This window comes from Lepidochelys kempii, chromosome 5, assembly GCF_965140265.1.
Source record: "Lepidochelys kempii isolate rLepKem1 chromosome 5, rLepKem1.hap2, whole genome shotgun sequence".
Lineage (NCBI taxonomy): Eukaryota > Metazoa > Chordata > Testudines > Cheloniidae > Lepidochelys > Lepidochelys kempii.
The window spans coordinates 24,306,358-24,319,365 of record NC_133260.1 but is presented as its reverse complement, the minus strand read 5'-3'; the positions used below and the strand labels follow the sequence as shown (position 1 = coordinate 24,319,365).

General features: G+C 39.4%; 1 protein-coding gene across 1 annotated transcript in view; it reads left to right on the top strand.

The window, feature by feature from the left end:
• Positions 1-13,008, top strand: part of ADAMTS12 (ADAM metallopeptidase with thrombospondin type 1 motif 12) — a 329,278-nt gene that overhangs the window by 183,720 nt on the left and 132,550 nt on the right. Inside the window, exons 7-10 of the mRNA XM_073343691.1 lie at positions 1,377-1,526; positions 3,393-3,536; positions 4,492-4,636; positions 10,866-10,958. Coding sequence (XP_073199792.1) covers positions 1,377-1,526; positions 3,393-3,536; positions 4,492-4,636; positions 10,866-10,958 — 532 coding nt within the window. The remainder of the gene's footprint in view (positions 1-1,376; positions 1,527-3,392; positions 3,537-4,491; positions 4,637-10,865; positions 10,959-13,008) is intronic.

The following is a 13,008-nucleotide window of genomic DNA, read 5'->3' as shown; positions in this document are numbered from 1 at the left end:
AAATCCCTGCCACGTATTGCAAAAAATAAGGTATTGTCCTTGTCTAAGAAGAGACTGGGATAATACTCCCTTCATAATCAGCCCATGCTCACTTCCATTTAGGGTGTGCCTAAACTGGAGCTGGAAGGTATAATTTCCTGTTGGAGTAGATATACTCATGCTAGCTTAATTGAACCGAGTGTGCTAAAAACAGAAGTTTACCCTTGTTGGTGTGAGCGGTGGGAGGCACTAGCTGCCTAAGTACATACCTGAAATCTCAGATGGAATTGTACTCAGAGTGGCTACCCGATCATCATTTGCACCTTACAGCTGCACTGTAGACAAACCCATAAAGGGAGAGAGAATAATATAATCAAAGGACTTAGTTATGCAGTCTTCATCTGTTAGTCAGGAGGAACTCTATCCAAACCGATTAGTGCAGAAGATCTTAAGGATGTGGAAAATGAGCGGGGAAGGAAGATTTACCTTCACTGTTCTGAATCTCAGATGTGCACATTCTATCTTTTCCTCGGCATCAAATAGAAAACTCTGTTCCACAATAGCTGAATTTTTGGAGCCAAGAGCAAGGATTGGCACACCGCTTGCCTGGAAAAAATGGTGTAATTTCCAATCAATCAAGTCTTTACATTCAAGTCCCTTTATAATTTAGCTTCCTGCTGCCAAGGTGATCTAGCAACTTAAAATGACGACAACCCTCACCTTCACTCTGCTGGCATTTCCTGCCTTGGCTACCACCAGTCAGCTTCTCACACACCAATGTGCTGTCTGATGCTGCCTGCCTTGGAAAAACTTTGTGATTAAAAACTGAACAGCCACTGCTTTATCCTCCTTCAGCTCCCTCCTTAAGAATCGACTCTGCAAATCCTACAAATCCCAGGCTGATGAGCATAGCTACACATATGACAAACTGCAGCTGTTTTTCTTCCCCTTCTTTCCTTTTCCTACTCTCTTCCTCCCTAGTTGTATCCCCAATTAAAACGCAAACAAACAACTGCAATCCATGTATCTAATTAAGCAATGCCAATTCTTTACCATATTCATTTGCATGTCTGTTGTATCCCCATCCCTTGCCTTTTGTCTGTGTCCTGAGATTGTGAGGCCTTCAGCACAGGGACGTCTCTTGTGGCAGGCACTGTACCAATAAAGAAAAAGTGGGCCCCAATCCTGACTGGGATATTTGGGCATGATCACAATATAAATATTGACTAATAAATAATAAGTCGTACATTGTGGTATAAGTGTTAGACATACCGTCTTTTGCTGAAAATTCAGATTGACAACAAATATATGATGATATGGAGATTTACTATCCAATGTAAGCTGCATTACATGCAGTTTTAAACTCTCTTACCTTCAAGTCTTCACTGTGTTTACAGAAAAGACATCTGTGCTGGCATGAATCGTCCTTGTGAAACCTTAGGTTTGTCTCATCTATCTGGTATGTGCCAACCTCACCGGAGCTGTAATATTAATGAAGATTCTGGGCTGCCTTTGGCATTCACTATTGCACATGAGCTTGGACACAGGTACAGTACACAGGTAGAATGCAGAGTCTAGCCTGGTCTAATGCAATGTTTGACATTTATCTTAAAATTGTATTTCCCTTGTAAATTCCAAGGCCAAAAGGGACCATTGTGATCATCTGGTGTAGCACAGACCATAGCTCTTTGATTCTTTTTTTTCTTTTTGGTTGTAACAATGACTATTGAAACAAAATTGGCAAATCAAAATTATCAGGTAGAAAATTTCAGTTTTGCAGAAACTGCATTTTCTGTCAAAAAATCATTCAGATGGAAACCTCCTGACCAGCTCTAGCTCTCTTCCTGACAGTCATAGTCATTTTTGGTACCCCAAGGCATGTGGTTTTAGATAGAGATTTTCAGCTTTGCCTACGTGATTTCGACCTTCATTTTTGCATACACCCCCAGAGATGGGGTGAGGAGGATCACCTTATATAAATCTAAAAAAAAAAAAAAAAAAAACAAAGTTGTGGAAGAGGGAAAGAGCCACCAAAGCTTTTGAAATACTGGGATGATTTAACAGTGATGTTTCCGAAAAATAAACCTGTCTAAAGTAATTGGGGGTTTTTTTGATTCCTTGCACAGTCGCTGGGTGTGGTGCTGCACTGAGCTACAGTGGCAATTTTTTCATGTTGGTCTTTCAGCAGGGTGCTTGATTATTATTGTTAAAAGTTATTGAGTAGTAAATCTTTTACCACGATTGACAAAAGCTTTGTAGAGGTTAGACAAGACTGAGTTATGAACAGCTGTGGGAGGACCTGCTATGGGGAAGGTCTGTTACAATGCACAGTATTGTTAACTGGGGAGAGAGATGGGGAGGAGAGTAGAGGCTAATTCATCAATCCATTCATGAATATATGACAATGTGGGAAGCAATGCCTCTGTCTAAATCAATAAAAAGTGACATCCTTGAAATTATTTTAGAAAGTATTGTAAAGATAAATTATTAAGAGAAGATTAATGGGCCAAATTCTGATCTGAGTCCGCTATAACTATACTGAAGTGAATGGAGTTATTTTGATTTACAGCACACTAATCGGGCAAAATTTGGCCTACAATTTTTATGAGATTTGTTTTCAGTATTGTCCCAGACTTCCAGCACTTGCAGTCCTCCCCTTTTGAAAGTCCCTCACTGCAAACCCCAAACTTGTAGCCATGTTGCTTAGTACTGTGATTTCAACCAATTTCATAGTCTAAGATGGGTTTTGGCCTGAAAAGCAAGGTGCTGCAGAAAGTGGTATGAGCGTTCTCCAGGTGGCATCCTTCCCTCTGAATCATTACCAAATTATCTTCACTGCAGGGTACTAAAGGGCGCTGCCGTGTGGATGAGGCATGAGTACCTATGATTATTAAAAATGCCCTGGAACTTTATTCAAGAGTCAGGGTGTAAACAGTGCTTAATTTTTGCCAGGGCTGAACCCTAACATCTCTATGCATGGCAGTTCATAGTCCCAGCACATCTGGGCTTGCCGCCTCAGTTATAAAAGTAAAAATATTGCTTGACTCCCAGCACCTAATTGCTTGATTCCTGACACCTCTTTCATTAAAAATTAAGCACTGGGTGTAAACTATGGGGCTTGGCAAAAGTCAAATTGGATAATTATGTTTTGACTCCCTAAAATTCTCCCAGAGTTTCAACTAGGGAAGTTTACTCTTTATTTTCTGCCTGGGGGCACTGTTGTGCATTGTATGCCTGATCTAATGCCCACTGAAGGCAACAAGAGTCTTGACTTCTGTTGGTTTTGTCTACTTTTAGCTCATGGATGAAGTGATACCTATATGTTTTCCTGATTACTTTGGGATCTTTGGAAGAAAGTTGCTATGTAACTATCAGCTATAATGACTATTTTCTGTGCTTGGTAATTCTTTTAGTTTTGGTATCCAGCATGATGGAAAAGAGAATGACTGTGAGCCCATTGGAAGACATCCATACATTATGTCCCGGCAGCTAAAGTATGATCCTTCTCCACTCACCTGGTCACCGTGCAGCAAGGAATACATCACACGTTTCCTAGAGTGAGTGAGTAGAATACTATGTGAGGTGACACAGAGTTGAGGAGAAATTCTTAATTATTTTTTCCTTTGAGGATCCTTGAGGTATGTTGTTGGTTCCCATGTCATGGCACACCCAAATCTGACCAAGTACGATACAGTGAACAGTGGAAGAATTGTTACATTGTGCAATGTTCAAACTGGACTTAGATTTCAACAATACGAGTTCAAAACTTGATGTAACCTACAGCTATCATATGGTTACTGGGAGAAAAGATGGCCTTTTGGCTAAAGTATGTGGCAGAGCATCAGAGGGCCTGACACAGATTTCCTATGAGACCTTGGACAAATCACTGTATTCTTACAAGTGACCTCTTATTAAAGGGGCCTCAAATTTTGGATGCCCAACTTCAGACACCTCTGGTCTGACTTTCTACACTGTTGAGTGTCTACAGCTTTCACTGAATTCATTCCAAAGACTGAATCTATTTCTAATTTACCAAACTACATTCGGCCTCCATTAAACTCCTCTGCAAGGTGAAATGGGGAGAGCTGCCCTTCTTTATAATTCACAGGAGAAGGAAATAGCTGCTAAGAAGGTCACAGGAGTCATGATACACCACAAAGGAGACCCACACACATTCTGCTGCCTTTGCAGACTTCAGGGCCCCTTCTATATGCCATGGGTGGGTCAAGATACCAGATACATTAATACTCAGGCTGCTCCTGAATGGCAGATACTCCCAGGTTTTTTGAAGTACTTTGCTCTTATCAGAGGTTCCTAAAACATTATTGGAAATAAGTTATTTGCAAATTTCCCCATGCTTAACTTAGAATCTAGAAGTGTTGTTTCCTAAAGACCACTTGGAAAAGTGCCATTAATGATTAGAATTTTAAAGGTGAGTTATTAAAAAAAAATTCAAAATTAAAATTAAAAGCATATTTGTGTGGTTTTTAAATTTCCAATTTTCATCTTTAGCCGAGGATGGGGGTTCTGTCTAGATGATATCCCAAAAAAGAAAGATTTAAAGTCACCACTCATTGCCCCTGGAGTGATCTATGATGTACATCACCAATGCCAGCTGCAGTACGGCCCCACTGCTACTTTCTGTGAAGAGGTGGATGTAAGTGCCATTTGTTTTCATCTATTCTACTAACAAGAATTTAAGCTTTTAGTTCTTATTGTGACCTGACCAAATTCCAGTTTGGGGAAATTCTATTCTGCCTACATAAAATTCTTCTCCAGTTTCAAATGAATATGGCTATCCTAAATTGTTTTGTAGTGGTCTTGGGAATTATGAAAGGTTACTATGTTTCATGCACAGGTGACTGCATTTCAGTGGTGAAGTGGTTTCATTTTTAAATGTACATTATAGATCTTGGGTAAAATTATAAAGTGTCTTTATGACTTAAAAGTTTATTTTCAAAAGTAAGTTAAGCATTTTGGAGCCTCCATCCCATTAGCTGTCATTTGGCCAAATTCTTCAGTTGGATACATTTGCTTAACTTCTGTGAGAGTCACCTGAACAGTATTTGGTCCTGTATGTCATACGTTTGCCCACTTTTATTATGGGCCATATTGTTTAGGGTGGGTGTACAATAGGTATGCTTACAAAAACCTTAATTTGCATATGCAGGGAGGCACTTGATAGACTCCTTACTTGGTAAATCACCTATTGCCTCCACTTGTCCACACCTCAGTCCATAATGACCTAGAAACGGTGGTTTGCCAGGATCCTCCAGATTGCTTTTTTTCATTATGATCATTATGTATATCCTCATCTACTGACTATTATTGGTGGTATTGTACATTTCTGATTAATCTTCTCAATCAGAATGAACAGTATGGGTAGACGTAATGAATGCATTACATGTTTCACAGCTGTTCTTTGCAGCTGTCATTTTATCTTTTTGTACAGATAGGAAATTAAAGTATCATTTTGTGTTGGTTAATTCTGTTTCTGCTTGAATGTGAAGCTACTATGTCTTTATGCCTTTGCATTTCGCATCTGCTGACTAGTTAAATTATAAGTAAATATATGTCAGCAAATCAATTTGTAGCGTTTTTACTGCAAGCCTTCATTTTGCAAGTAATAATGCACAAGCAAAGAATTGTGTATTCTGTTAAATCCTACAATGAAATCAACAAAAAGTGAGGTATTTTACACTGATTATTTTGAAATGGTCTTTGGATGTGCTTGTTAATTTTATTTTATGCAAGCCTATATTAAAGGATAGTTTACCGGCATATTGGCACAGATTGAAGACTCAAGGTGTGTAAAATTAACTTAGGCTACGTCTACACCCCACAGCACTGTCAACGATGCTAGGTGCCCCAGAGGGAATGAACAGAACAGGTAATCATCAAAAGCGATCAACAGATGTATAGCTACATGCCACAATGAAAGGCCAGCAGCAGCCACACTGTGTGATGAATAACCCCTTGTGTCAGTGAAAGGCTATGGCATGGGGGAAGCTGTAGGGAAAGGCTTCAGTAACTCCCTGCTGCCAGAGCCTTTCCCTGTGTCAGGGAAGGGCTTCAGCAGCAGGGAGGCAATGGGAGACTACACTGCTAAAAACAGTGTAGCTAGGAGGCACAGCTTGGGCTGGAAGAAAGTCATGTAGGGTAGATACTCGGGTACATATCCACACCCTTCAGGCATGTCTTTATTCTACTCACCTCAGCCACACTTCACAGTCTACCCTCCTATCTATACCCATGCTAGGGGGCACTATTTGTATATGTACTCTACTGTACTCCTATGCCGCTGAAAGAAGCATGCGGTATAGAAGTCCCCCAAGTGTATTCTATGAGAGGGCTGGGTGAGATTTACACTGCCTTGCCACTTAACACAGGGGTGCCGGAATGGGGCCGGGGCTGGGGGCCATGGGCCCATCACTTTTAAAAGTGGGAGGGCTATGCCAGATGTAACCTAAGTTAATTTTACACACCCTTGACTCTACTGGTATATTGGCACAAGTTGAAAACTATCCTTTCAAATAGGCTTCCATCAAATAAAATTAACAAGGACATCCAAAGACCACTTTTTACCAGCCATAAGGGTGAGTGATGGGGAGAGGGAGTGGAGAGGAGTGAGCGGGGGGGCTGGGTCTTGGGGGGAGGGGGAGGAAGAGGCAGAGGGTGAGCAGAACATTGGAGGGAGGGGTTGTGCTAGGGCAAGGCTCGAGGAGGCGGGGTGATGTAATGGCGGGGCCTCGGGAAAGGGGGTAGTGTGGGGGCGGGGCCATGGTTCGGGCATCTGTGGCCTCCCCCACTTTTAGGGAGCTTTTGCTGCTCCTGACTTAACTCCCGCTTTTTGACCAACTTGCACTCAATGTATAACTTACCCCACTGTTTACAGGTCTAGTGAATTCCCATTAGAGATGCGTCTGCTTACACTAAGCTAAATTTATCTGAATTTGGCCCTTTGATGCAATGAGAGCTGCAGGTGATCTGCACCTTTGAAATTCTGATTATGAATCCCTTGTCACTGAACCTTTATCTCCAAAACTTCCATTGATTTTTAATGAGATTGGAATTTGGTGCTTAGCTTATGAGGTTAGAGGTTATTTAGATTGCAAGCTCTGCAAGGCAGAGACCCTGATTTCATACATGTGTGTAAAGTGCTTTGCACATTGCTGATGATAAAATAAATGACTTGTCATGCATTGTATCAATTTCAGAGCCATGAGTTTCTGACTGTTGCTCCCACGTTTGCCCACTGAACAATGCTACTTCTATGGTGTGTGTAGTATCCTTTTTTTAACCTAGCATTATTAATGATGGAGATTTATGTGGATAACTTCTATTAAAGCTAATGAGTTTCCTGCATAAATCCCTGACTTTTTCAATGGAAGAAAATACTTCGTTATAAAATCTAACTGCCAGCAGCAGGATGTACTCATCTTAAAGCCCTGTTCTAGCAATCAAACAGGCTATTCTAGTGGATGAAAGCTAAAAGTACATTTACCAACTGTGTATTTCTTCTTGAGTATTGGAAATAGAGTGGCGGAGTACCCATCCAATAGTTGAAAAAGAACAAAACATACTTCATATATAATGGATAAAGAACAAAACTTTCCATACACAGTAGTAGAAAACCACTCAGCCAGAACAGATTTTAACTCTGCGACTACATCCTGAAAATATAGTGTCCCCAACTGCCCCCTAAACAGGGGTTCCCAAACTTTTTTCCCCTGAGGCTCATCTGTGCATCTGCAATTGGCACTGTGGCCCACTTACTAATTTTAATTATTACATGCACATAAACTATAACACAGTAAATAAACAGTGTAGGTTTCCTTTTCATGTTAATGTAAACGTGTAATGATAGAAAGTCCTAGCAATATGCACTCAAAGATATTATTCAAGATCTTTGAAACCAAACCGTTTTAGTAAAGCTGCACTTTATATAATGTTGAGAGCAAAATGTGGCATGCAGACACAGAAAACACAATGTATAAATGTATCAAACTGAACAATAAGCAATACAACAATGTTAAAAAAATTGTTAAACACATTGTGTTATTATTTGTTGATTTTAAAACATAATCGCTGTCCAGCTTTGAAAACTTTGTATTTTCAAGTTTTTTAGTGTAAAATCTAAATTTCTGAGCTGTGTAAGTAAAGACCCAACCCTAATCTCTATTAATTAGAAAAAAAATTGAATATTGTAAATAAAAATATAAAATAACAGTTACTTTATACTACACTGTGGCAACAGGTACTCTGATGATCCAGTAAAGGAGTATCCAAACTTTGAGTATGTTTTATCATATTTTCTTACCACTTTCTTTATTTTTTTGGCTGGTTCATTTCATGTTCCTGTAGATGGTTTGGGACTTCTTTATCTTCTTCACCAGTGCACCCTTCTCATTTTCGAAAATGAGATTGATCCATGTCAGATTGCAATACTGCTTGCCTTTTTTTACAGTTGTAAATGGTGGACTGAGTGTATGTTGCTAGGTTACCTTGCAGTAAAATGTACCATTGTTCTCATGAGAATTAAACTTGACATAGTACAGCTTGTTTTTTAAAAAATAAAGTTTTTTTTCCTATACTCTGTCCAACATAAACAGCTCAAAACACTACATGTATATAGCTTTGACTTCGATTACATGAGTCACGCGGAATTAAAGATTTACTAAGAACTTGACTGGCAAATGCAGTTGTGCTGGCAGACCTCCCAGGACTGTTGTGGCCCGCCTTTGGGCCACGGCCCACAGTTGGAAACCCCTGCTCTAAACAATGCTAGTATTGAATTATAAATAGGGAACTTCAATGCAGCCATTGGCATGTTTGCTTCACCTAAAACCATGCTTTGAGTGAAGATTTTAGAATACTTTGAGCAGTTCTGTCGTCATCTTTCTTTCCCAGTGTTCTAAAGATGTGATCATAATAGGAGCCCACAAACAATACACATGATAAATAACAAGCAACTCTCTTGAAACAAACTTTTTGTGAATGAGTTTAACAGAGAGATGCCAAAACCCAAGATCCAAACTTTGGAATCCAAATTCATATCTGAATGTGGCTGGTAGACCCTATGGGTCAGATTTTCAAAAGTACTTGTCATGTTGGATATCATGAGTGTCACAATGGTAACTGGTAAGTGCTGAGTCCTTTGGAAAATCTAGCTGTTGTTTAAGTGCCAAAATAGGAACACGTGTGTGTGTGTGTGTGTGTATATAAAGTTGCTATTTATATGTTAAAAGAAAAGGAGTACTTGTGGCACCTTAGAGACTAACAAATTTATTTGAGCATAAGCTTTCGTGAGCTACAGCTCACTTCATCAGATGCATGCAGTGGAAAATACAGTGGGGAGATTTTATATACACAGAGATCATGAAACAATGGGTGTTACCATACACACTGTAACCAGAGTGATCAGGTAAGGTGAGCTATTACCAGCAGGAAAGAAAAAAAACAAGTATTTTGTAGTGATAATCAAGATGGGCCATTTCCAGCAGTTGACAAGCACGTGTGAGGAACAGTGTGTGTGTGTGGAGGTGGGGGGAATAGTTTTACTTTGTGTAATGACACATCCACTCCCGGTCTTTATTCAAGCCTAACATAATGGTGTCCAGTTTGCAAATTAATTCCAATTCAGCAGTCTCTCATTGGAGTCTGTTTTCGAAGTTTTTTTGTTGAAGAATTGCCACTTTTAGGTCTGTAATCGAGTGACCAGAGAGATTGACGTGTTTTCCTACTGGTTTTTGAATGTTATAATTCTTGACATCTGATTTGTGTCCATTTATTCTTTTACGTAGAGTCTGTCCGGTTTGGCCAATGTACATGGCAGAGGGGCATTGCTGGCACATGATGGCATATATCACATTGTTAGATGTGCAGGTGAACAAAAAGCTTATGCTCAAATTCCTTAGTCTCTAAGGTGCCACAAGTACTCCTTTTCTTTTTTTGGATACAGATTAACATGGCTGCTACTTTGAAACCTATTTATACTTTGTAAACACACACACACACACACACACACACACACTGTAAATTGCTCAATGTACAATAGGAAGAAAAAACCTACAATATACCAAATCCAAAAGGGGATGAAAATTAAGGTGCATAGGATTAAATCTAAATTACAGACATTAGGCAACGATGAAAAATGTATAGTGCAAAGAAACCTAATTCCAAAAGCAGAATTACCAGCCAATCCTGAGGTCCTAATTTATTTTTAAAGTGTCTTTTTATAGATGAATGCCCACTGAAATGTATAGGTGCTTGTCTGATTAAGACTGAGTGAAGATTTGGGGATTTGGCCTGCAGGTACTGCAGCAATAATATTCTGTCAATAAGGTGAGACACTTGTAAGGAGAAGTCAACCACACTTCCAATAGCATGATTAATGAAGAGAAAATGCAGTCAGGGGCTATGGTATGTTTTCCCCTCTTGAGGCTGCTTCTGCATGGACAATGTGCCCCAAACTTTGTAAAGAAATTTTTCCAATTAACAGTGGGTGCTTGAGAGTTATGTCAGTTCAGACAATCGGGAGAACTTTTAAATTCTCAAGAGAACTTGAATTCAGTCAGCTGGATACAATATGTTCACAGTTTTGTATTTGTGCACAGATCTATGACAACACACTAATGAGGAGTAAATTTAAAGTTGTTCTGTGGCTAAAATTTTAAACAGTGACTAGAGATCTGGAGTATCTGATTTTGAGAGAACTTTAAAGGGGCCTCGCTTTCAAAAAGTTCTAAGCATCCTGACCTCTGAAAGTCAAGCCCCTTAAACTATCTCAAATTGAGATATCCCAAAATCATTAATGACTTTTGAAAATCGTGGCCTGGGAGTTCAGCTCTTCTGAAAGTAGCTGCAGTTTGTTCTCTTTCTTACAGAATATTTGCCAGACACTGTGGTGCTCAGTGAAAGGATCCTGCCGCTCAAAACTGGATGCTGCCGCAGATGGAACTAGATGTGGAGAAAAAAAGGTGATTATGGGCTTCTTCTGTGTAAAAATGAAGATCAGAAAGTATGAATTGTTACTAGGGCTGTCGATTAATCACAGTTAACTCACACAACTAACTCAAAAAATTAGCTACATTTAAAAAAATTAATCACTGAATCGCACTGTTAAACAATAGAACCCCAATCGAAATGTATTAAATATTTTTGGATGTTTTTCTACTTTTTCAAATATATCGATTTCTATTACAACACAGAATACAAAGTGTACAGTGCTCACTTTGTATTATTTTTTATTACAAATATTTGCACTGTAAAAATGATAAAAGAAACTGTATTTTTCAATTCACTTCATGCACATACTGTAGTGCCAACTCTTTATCATGAAAGTGTAATTTACAAATGTAGATGTATGTTTGTTTGTTTTTTACATAACTGCACTCAAAACCAAACCAATGTAAAACTTTAGAGCTTACAAGTCCACTCAGTCCTACTTCCTGTTCAGCAATTGCTAAGAAAAACAAGTTTGTTTAATTTATGGGAGATGCTTCTGACTGCTTCTTATTTACAATGTCATCTGAAAGTGAGAACAGGCACTTTTGTAGCCGGCATTGCAAGGTATTTATGTGCCAGATATGCTAAACATTCATATGCCCCTTCATGCTTTGACCACCATGCCAGAGAACATGCTTCCATGCTGATGGTGCTCATTAAAAAAATAATGCGTTAATTAAATTTGTGACTGAATTCCTTGGGGGAGAATTTTATGTCTCCTGTTCTGTTTTACCCGCATTCGACCATATATTTCATGTTATAACAGTCTCGGATGGTGACCCAGCACATGTTCGTTTTAAGAACACTTTCATAGCAGATTTGGCAACACGCAAAGAAGGTACCAATGTGAGATTTCTAAAGATAGCTACAGCACTTGACCCAAGGTTTAAGAACCTGAAGTGCCTTCCAAAATCTGAGACAGACAAGGTGTAGAGAATGCTTTCAGATGTCTTAAAAGAGCAACACTCCAATGCCGAAACTACAGAACCTGAACCACCAAAAAAGAAAATCAACCTTCTTCTGCTGGTGGCATCTGACTCAGATGATGAAAATGAACATGCATCGGTCTGCTCTGCTTTGGATCGTTATTAAGCAGAACCCGTCATCAGCATGGACGCATATATTCTGGAATGGTGGTTGAAGCATGAAGGGACATATGAATCTTTAGCGCATCTGGCACGTAAATATCTTGCGATGCCGGCTACAACAGTGCCATGTGAATGCTTGTTCTCGCTTTCAGGTGACATTGTAAACAAGACGTGGGCAGCATTATCTCCTGCAAATTGTAACCAAACTTGTTTGTCTGAGCAATTGGCTGAAGTAGGACTGAGTGGACTTGTAGGTTCTAAAGTTTTACATTGTTTGTTTTATTTTTGAATGCAATTATTTTTTGTACATAATTCTACATTTGTAAGTTCAACTTTCATGATAAAGAGATTGCACTACAGAACTTGTATTAGATTAATTGAAATATACTATTTATTTTGTTTATCATTTTTACAGTGCAAATATTTGTAATAAAAATAAATATAAAGTGAGCACTGTACATTTTGTATTCTGTGTTTGTAATTGAAATCAATCTATTTGAAAATGTAGAAAACATCCAACAGTTTTCAGCTGTCGTTAAGACTGCGCCGATCACAACACGGCTGCCATTCTTCTCGCGTTTAACAATGTCATCTTCCCATCTTCTTGGAGGCCAGCCAGGTGGCCTTTTCTGTTCTCGTGGGTACCACTCAGCTATGATTGCGGTCCACCTATTGTCCTTGAGCCATGCTGTGTGGCCCACCCATTGCATCTTATTAGGTCTGCTTTCCATGATGGTATCTTTCACACCGCTGCGTTCTCTGATCATTTCATTTGGGATGTGATCCAGAAGGGAGATTCCCAACATGGCTCATTCCATTGCCCTTTCAACTACCAACAGCCGCTGCTCTTCTCTCTTCGTCAGTGCTCACGTTTCACTGCCGTACAACATGACTGGCAGCACTGTTGAATTAAAGATATTTGCGCGTGTGGTCT